The sequence below is a fragment of the Drosophila ananassae genome, chromosome XL (assembly GCF_017639315.1).
Source record: "Drosophila ananassae strain 14024-0371.13 chromosome XL, ASM1763931v2, whole genome shotgun sequence".
NCBI classification, from domain to species: Eukaryota; Metazoa; Arthropoda; class Insecta; order Diptera; family Drosophilidae; genus Drosophila; species Drosophila ananassae.
In genome coordinates this window covers 458,744-467,136 of record NC_057931.1, presented here as the reverse complement: position 1 = coordinate 467,136, position 8,393 = coordinate 458,744, and the positions used below count along the sequence as shown (strand labels likewise).

The 8,393-nt window shown below is 54.9% G+C and overlaps 1 protein-coding gene across 1 annotated transcript; it reads left to right on the top strand.

Annotated features, from left to right (window-relative positions):
* Positions 1-386: 386 nt before the first annotated feature.
* On the top strand, positions 387-6,954 carry LOC6503809 (protein enabled). The gene is made up of 2 exons (XM_032452682.2): positions 387-618; positions 5,283-6,954. Exon 2 carries the CDS (start codon positions 5,285-5,287, stop codon positions 6,899-6,901), a length of 1,617 nt encoding a protein of 538 aa, XP_032308573.1. The 5' UTR covers positions 387-618; positions 5,283-5,284; the 3' UTR covers positions 6,902-6,954.
* The last annotated feature ends 1,439 nt before the right edge of the window (positions 6,955-8,393 follow it).

Genomic DNA, 8,393 nt, shown 5'->3' with positions numbered 1-8,393 from the left:
TGCTGATTCGTTTCCAGCGATCAACCCGAGCTTCTTCTGGGGGTGGTTTCCATCAACACTCTGCTCGGGCTCTGCTGCTGCCGATGCGCACCACCACTGCCACAGCGGCTGGGGCGCACCACCCACCGCCAGGACACCCACCACCCATCCACCCATCCCACCATCCACCTCCCACCGGCAGGCCACCGAGCTTACGCCTCGCTTCATTTCCAACAATTCATAATTTTAAAATCGCACCGAACACGCTTCGTCCTGTTTCGTCCTGGTCTCGGGCTGGGTTTCGGTTTCGGTTGCGGTTTCGGGTTCGTCCTCGGCTGCTCCTCACGGCCCTAGTCCTGGCCCTGGCCCTGGCTCTGATTCAGATTCTGATTCCGACTCTGATGCTTCTGCTTCTGCTTCTGTCTCTGCCCCAGGACTCGCTGCTGCTGCCATCCTGCTGCTCTGCTTCCGCGCGGCTGCTGGCATTTATTTCATTTGATTTTTAACTGTCATCGGCGGCAGTTCAGGCTCAGACCGTTATCCTCTCGCGTCCTGCCGGAGTGTCTTTGTGGCTCAGACCCAGTTTTGTTTCTTTTTTTTGAAGTGGACGAGATCCGAGATACAACTCGAAGCCTGAAGGTGAGAAACTGTTGAAGAAAGTGCGAAGTATCTGACCGGAAGTATCTGACTGTGGGCACCGATGTCCTTAGTGAAGTGCCCTTAGACGATTACTTGCGTGATCCCCATTACTTTGAAGTCCTAGTCCTCATGAGCTCCACTCTAAATGAGAACTGTTTGCCCACCACTCATGTGCCTCCCGGGCGGACCTCATCACCCCAAACAGCCGGATCAGTTTGCAGCAAGGACCTGCCAGAAAGGGTTCAAATCAAATTCGATTTTGCCAAAGTTGCAAATGAAATTTTGTCAAATTTTCGGGCGACGCCGGCACACGGGCCCCGGCCGTACGGACTCAGATCCGGACACAGATGCGGACGCAGATACGGACAAGGACAAGGACGAGGCCAGGGGCTGGGGCTGGGGCTGGGGCGGACAGGGAGTCTGTCTGCCACAACACACACACGTGCCCTCCACACGCACATGGACACTCGGAGAGCCACAAGCCACAAGTGGCACATTATTTTAATTCGCAGTCAAACGATGTACCGTTAACACCACTGCGACATGTCACCAACAAGCCGACAAGTTCATGTGTCTGCGTGTGTTCCGAGAGAGGTCGGAGCGAGGGGGTTAAACGAGGCACAGGGCCGGATCAGGCCTTACGGGAGCACACGATAAATGGAGTTTCCAGGGGGATTTATTGGACATTTTAGGTATATTTTAGAGGAAATCGATGCATGCCCAGACTAGAAATGGCTGAGAAACATCTATTCTTTGGGCCCATATATGGGTTTTCACGGATTTCCAAGGGAGTCCATGGGAAAATTTTGAGAAAAAATCGAAAAAATATTATGGTTCCATATTATGACGCAGAATGAAGGAGAATCGAAAAAGAAAGCGTTTAAGGTATCCCTCGCAAGGATCGGATGGGAATTGGCTGAGATACAGCTGTCGTTCGGGCCCATATATGGGTTTTCGCGGATTTCCAAGGGGGTCCATGGGAAAATTTTGAGAAAAAATCGAAAAAATATTGGGGTTCCATATTTTGATGCAGAATGAAGGGGAATCGAAAAAGAAAGCGTTTGAGGTATCCCTCGCAAGGATCGGATGGGAATTGGCTGAGATACAGCAATCGTTCGGGCCCATATATGGGTTTTCGCGGATTTCCAAGGAGGTCCATGGGAAAATTTTGAGAAAAAATCGAAAAAATATTGGGGTTCCATATTTTGATGCAGAATGAAGGGGAATCGAAAAAGAAAGCGTTTGAGGTATCCCTCGCAAGGATCGGATGGGAATTGGCTGAGATACAGCTGTCGTTCGGGCCCATATATGGGTTTTCACGGATTTCCAAGGGGGTCCATGGGAAAATTTTGAGAAAAAATCGAAAAAATATTGGGGTTCCATATTTTGATGCAGAATGGTAGGGAATCGAAAAAGAAAGCGTTTAAGGTATCCCTCGCAAGGATCGGATGGGAATTGGCTGAGATACAGCAATCGTTCGGGCCCATATATGGGTTTTCACGGATTTCCAAGGGGGTCCATGGGAAAATTTTGAGAAAAAATCGAAAAAATATTGGGGTTCCATATTTTGATGCGGAATTGTGGGGAATCGAAAAAGAAAGCGTTTAAGGTATCCCTCGCAAGGATCGGATGGGAATTGGCTGAGATACAGCTGTCGTTCGGGCCCATATATGGGTTTTCGCGGATTTCCAAGGGGGTCCATGGGAAAATTTTGAGAAAAAATCGAAAAAATATTGGGGTTCCATATTTTGATGCGGAATTGTGGGGAATCGAAAAAGAAAGCGTTTAAGGTATCCCTCGCAAGGATCGGATGGGAATTGGCTGAGATACAGCAATCGTTCGGGCCCATATATGGGTTTTCACGGATTTCCAAGGAGGTCCATGGGAAAATTTTGAGAAAAAATCGAAAAAATATTGGGGTTCCATATTTTGATGCAGAATGAAGGGGAATCGAAAAAGAAAGCGTTTGAGGTATCCCTCGCAAGGATCGGATGGGAATTGGCTGAGATACAGCAATCGTTCGGGCCCATATATGGGTTTTCACGGATTTCCAAGGAGGTCCATGGGAAAATTTTGAGAAAAAATCGAAAAAATATTGGGGTTCCACATTTTGATGCAGAATGAAGGGGAATCGAAAAAGAAAGCGTTTAAGGTATCCCTCGCAAGGATCGGATGGGAATTGGCTGAGATACAGCTGTCGTTCGGGCCCATATATGGGTTTTCACGGATTTCCAAGGGAGTCCATGGGAAAATTTTGAGAAAAAATCGAAAAAATATTGGGGTTCCATATTTTGGAAAAATCGAAAAAATATTGGGGTTCCATATTTTGATGCGGAATTGTGGGGAATCGAAAAAGAAAGCGTTTAAGGTATCCCTCGCAAGGATCGGATGGGAATTGGCTGAGATACAGCAATCGTTCGGGCCCATATATGGGTTTTCGCGGATTTCCAAGGGGGTCCATGGGAAAATTTTGAGAAAAAATCGAAAAAATATTGGGGTTCCATATTTTGATGCAGAATGAAGGGGAATTGAAAAAGAAAGCGTTTAAGGTATCCCTCGCAAGGATCGGATGGGAATTGGCTGAGATACAGCAATCGTTCGGGCCCATATATGGGTTTTCACGGATTTCCAAGGAGGTCCATGGGAAAATTTTGAGAAAAAATCGAAAAAATATTGGGGTTCCATATTTTGATGCGGAATTGTGGGGAATCGAAAAAGAAAGCGTTTAAGGTATCCTTCGCAAGGATCGGATGGGAATTGGCTGAGATACAGCTATCGTTCGGGCCCATATATGGGTTTTCGCGGATTTCCAAGGAGGTCCATGGGAGCAGAATATGATCGCCCTGGTTGGCCGCCCGCGTCAATCAGTGCAACGCCACCGGAATCTGCGAACGGTCTTGATCAGGAGTAGACCTGGAGCTGCGGGGAAGCGGAAGGGGGATGCACATGAGGTGAACCCTTGGGGGTGGCTCGGCACTCCTGGGACGGGCTCTGCGAGGACGGCTTATCGTCGTTTGATATGCTGTAATTATGTTATGAGGTGGCCCGGCCCAAGTGGCTGTTAAGTGTGTGCCGCAAGGGTTGCCAACCCCATCCGCCAGGGGTTGATGAGGCTGGCAGGACATCAATCAGCCGGCCAGGAGTCGGCGGCGGGTGGTGGCTGGGCGCCGAGATTCAGATGTGCCTTGGTTTTAATTGCCGGTCCTTGTTCGGCGAGGACTGCGCGGAAGTTGGCTTCCAGCTTGTCCCGCGCCAGACGAAAGACAAACAGAAGTCGGACCAACTCGCACTGCACTTTGCGCATTAATCCCAGAGCTCCCGGGCCCCGTCGTCCGTCTCCAGTGTCCTGTTCCTGTCTGCAGTCCGCAGCTGCGAAAGTTGTGCAGAAACTTGGGCTCGGGCCATAAAAAAGTTCGCGACAGCTGTTGATTGAATATTAAACCGCTGCCAGTTACGCCGTAAAAAATACGGCAATACGGAGGGCCTTACTCCGCCCGCGTCAATCAGTGCAACGCCACCGGAATCTGCCGCTGCTCCGTGCCACGCCCCCTCCGCCCAATGCCTTAATTAGCATAATCTAATTTCGACTTTGTCGCAACACTCTCCCCGCCCCGCCCGGCCTCGGCCGAGTGATGGCTGCCAAAAAATGCAAATCACTCCGCCTTCGTCCTGCGTCCTGGCCCCACTCCACGGCCTCCTCCAGCCAGTTGCGACAGTTGAAAACTTTATATATTTTTCCAGCGAAATGAAAAAACAATAAAAATGGAAACTCCACAAATCCAACATGCGCCAGCCGGAGAGCCAGAAGGCGAGCTAATGAATGAGGAGGAATCCTGTCGAGCGGAGGTATAGACGGGGAGGTACTCTGTTGTGTCAGGTCTCCCGGGGCTGGGCGCCAGTCCTCCCATCTCAAGGGGAGTCGGGCATACCCCGAGTCGACCCATTACAGGGCATCCCCATTCCGTGGGCTTGTTAAAAACTTTTTAAATGCGAAAATGAAAGAGCAACACGGCTCTGGGGGAAGCGTGGTGATGGGAGACAGTTCCCGGTTAGGATTGACAGGCACAGGCACAGTCACAGTCACAGGACACAACAGGATACAAGCAGCCGGCACACGGCGACAGCAGCGACAGCGGCATCAAGTGGCCCAACAATTGAGTTGCCACTCCTGGGGGAGGAGCGAGCTGGCTGGGAGCAGGGGGTCCTGCTGTTGAAACATTTAATTTACTGGAATTTGGCGCGATGTGTGCGAGCTTATTAGCAGTTCGCCGGGAGGAGGTCCTGCGGGGGGCTCTGTCGCCTGTTTTTCTATGCAAATGCCAGGACTTGGTGGCGGAGCGAGGAAGGGGGCGTCAATATGTGCCACAACAAAGCCAAACAGGACTAGCTGGCAGGACGCAGGCAGGGCAGTGGGGGACTAAAGGAGTCTCCTTTCCGAAATGGATGCCCGCAAGGACACCCACACCGAGGCGCCCCGAAACGCAGACTTAATTGTCTCGGGGAGAGCATGAAAAAGGTGGGGCTTTCTTGCAAGACAATGCAAATGCCTCAGCGCAGGCACAAGGACCAGAAGGACCTTGGCTGCGGACCAGGAAATGTGTTCCGAATTGCCGGAGCGGCAGGATACCGTGATTCCATTCTAATTACTTAATCGTCTCTTGCAGGCATGAAGGACAGCAGCAGCCTCTCCTCGGGCGGCAGCAGCTCCACCGCCGTGGCCTCCTCCGCCCCGTCCGGCAACGCCACGCCCAGTGCGCCCTCCACTCCCGTGACCGCCACGGCCGCCGTCGCCCCCCCTGACCCCTCGACAGCGCCACAAACCCAGCAGCAGCAGCAGCAGCAGCAGCGGGGCAAGAGCAACATCCACGAGATGCGCAACCAGGACTACGTGAGTCGCCTGATGGCCGCCACGCCCCCCTACCTGTACTCCGCCCCGGTGGGGCCGAACAACTTCTTCTTCAGCGACATGCTGCGCTCCCTGGTGCAGGCGCGGAACAACGAGACGGCCCGGGTGCTGCAGCTGCAGCAGCAACAGCAGCAGCAGGCCCAGCAGCAGCAGCAGCAGGCTCAGCAGCAGGCGGCCCTGGTGCGGCGTCCGCGGAAGAGGTCCTGGTCGCATCGTCCCTACTACGAGCAGCTGCGCGAGCGACGCGACGCCGAGGAGAAGCAGCAGCAACACCAGCAGCAGCAGCAGCAGCAGCTGCAGCAAATGGCCCCAGAGAAGCCCCTGGAACTCACCAACAAGGCCATCGCTCCCTACGGCTACCCCAAGATGGAGACCAAGGCCACGGCCACAGCCCCGCCAGCACCGCCGGCCCCGGCTCCCGCCCCACCCACATCCACGGCGGCGAACGGCGGCAAGAACGCCTCCCTGGGCGGGGCCGTGGACAGCGTCCTGCAGGACAACACCCCGCCGGCAGCCTCCCTGCCGCCACAGGACCTGGTGCTGCCGCCGCCGCCCCCCGTCTGGTATCCGCCGCTGTACGCGCCGTACGGCATCGATCCGCTCCACTTCTTCATCGACCTGCGGGTCTCCGGGCACATCTACGACCGCAAGAAGGAGAACGTCTCGCCGCTCTCCAGCAGTAACGGCGGCGCCTCCATCGCCGAGGAGAGCGCCCCCAGCGCAGGTCCTGGCGCGGGGGCCAGCTCCGGCCAGTTCGCCAGCAGCCTGCTCTCCAAGCAGCGCCACGGCTCCGCCTTCACGGTGCCCATTCCCAAGGCGGCCCAGAGCGACGCCATCAACCTCTGCGCCAACGCCCAGGCCGGAGCGGGGGGCGTGGCAGGCTCGCTGGGCAGCAAGTTCGAGCACTACGCCAAGTACTACGACCTGGGCGAGGCCAAGGAGAACCATCCGGGGGCCGGCGGGAGCAGCACCGCAGCGAATCTCTCGGCAGCTGCCGCGGCGGCGGCGGCTGCTGCGAATCTCTCCAAGTCGGGAGCCAGCTACATGCTGCAGCACCTGCCACGCCTCTACAGCCAGTTCGCCGCCCACCAGGCGCAGGCCCAGAGCGGCCAGGACGCGGACGCCAAGTCGGAGTCGGCCTCGGTGAGCGCCTCGCTCTCCGCGCCCGACCTCTGCGACGAGGACTCGATGGGCGGCCGCGGCTCCAGCGACACGGGCGCCGGCCTGGAGGGCAACTCCTCGCAGGGCGGCACCGGCGGCGGGCAGGGAAACTGCGACATCGACGTGGAGATCATCGACTCCATCAAGTACCGCACGGACGGCGAGAGCAGCCGCTGCTCCAGCAACGACGAGGCCTCCATCACCCAGATCGACTGAGGCTGCCGCCAGAAGGATAATGAATAAGGATATGAATAAATCGCTTGCTATTGTACTGCAGCTGAAGGATGTTTTTACTGCTAAGGGGGGGGAGGGGCAATAGGACTATATTTTTGGTCAAAAGGCAAGTCCTGAGACACTACCTTTGTTTTCGAAATACACAAGCCTGAAATGCCAAGGCATGCCGTCAGCCTTCAGCCACTCGTCCTGGCTCTGGCTTCTGGCTGCTGTCTCCTGCCTCCCGCCCACTTCCGGCTCTTCCTCTTCCCGTTCATTTCCTCCACGCCCCTGGAAGGATGCAGCGGCAAAAGTAATTTCATAAATCATTTGACGCCGTTGTCGTCTCTCGTGCTGCCTCTCGTTCCTTTCGCTCGTCTTGGCGGCTGCCTCGAGGCACTTTTTAAATGTCCTGGCGCGAGCTGGGCTACCCCCCACCCCCCACCGCCCACCGCCGCCACCTCCGCCCACGCCCCTCTGGTGGGGCGCATTACACGCCTGACTACGCTTTGTGTAAATTAAAACCGCTGGCGGCCACACCCCGGCACTTGCGCGCGATTCTTTCGCCCTCTCCCCGCTCTCCCCCCTCTCCACCACCCCCTCCCCATCCCGCAGGATATTAATTTTTACAGCATTCATTGATTTTGTTTGCCAGCCGCCGCTTAATGAACATGCAACATGCAACACGGCGCGCTACAAGTGATGGCGCCCAGGCCCGTGTCCGTGCCCGTGTCCGTGTCCGTTTCCGCTTCCGGGCATTCTTTTGTGTCCTTTTGCGTCTTGTTGTTGTGTCCATTTTTATTTGCCCGTGCCGCCGTGGCCAGTCGTGTTGTGCAATTTTTATCAAACGCGCGATTCCCATGAGTCGGCAAAGCCCTGCACAGTGAGGCGGAAAAACTGCACCGCCAGCCAATCAGAGTCCTGGCAAAAAAGGCGATCAAACCCCGCTCGGGAGGGGGTACAGTACAGTCGGGCCAAAAAGAGTCGATAAAAATTTGCATAAGCTGGGGGGCAGGACGGGGCGGGGAGGAGCTCCATCCATTCCATCTCCGTCATCATCATTGTGTAATCAAAGTAAGTAGAATCGGAGGGAGCTGCGGCCAAATTGAAATCCAACCTAATTGAAGGAAATTTATAACTCAAGCTAACAGCTGACAGATTCCTCCCCAGCCTCCCCCGCCCAGCTCCCTTTGTCATCCGGCTCCTTTCGAATTCATAAATCTTGGCAGACACTCATAATTCATGCAACAGTCGACAATTGGCAGCGGTTTCCACTCAGGACTCAGGACTCAGGACAGTGGGTGGGCGGAGCGGAGCGGTGTACTTTTCCGAACAAGCGAAAGGAATCTTACCAATGACAAGACGAGCTAACTGGCAAGATAAAGTACAAGAAAAAACGGAGAAACAAACCCCGAAGGACACGCCGAGAAGGTCCTTACTGGGGGTGGGGCGTTTTCGGCAAACAATAAGTGCAGCTTATCCCAAAAAGGGATAG

What these genes read in the sequence shown, in the direction of transcription:
- LOC6503809 (XM_032452682.2), top strand. Translation starts at nt 5,285, where the DNA reads ATGAAGGACAGCAGCAGCCTCTCCTCGGGCGGCAGCAGCTCCACCGCC.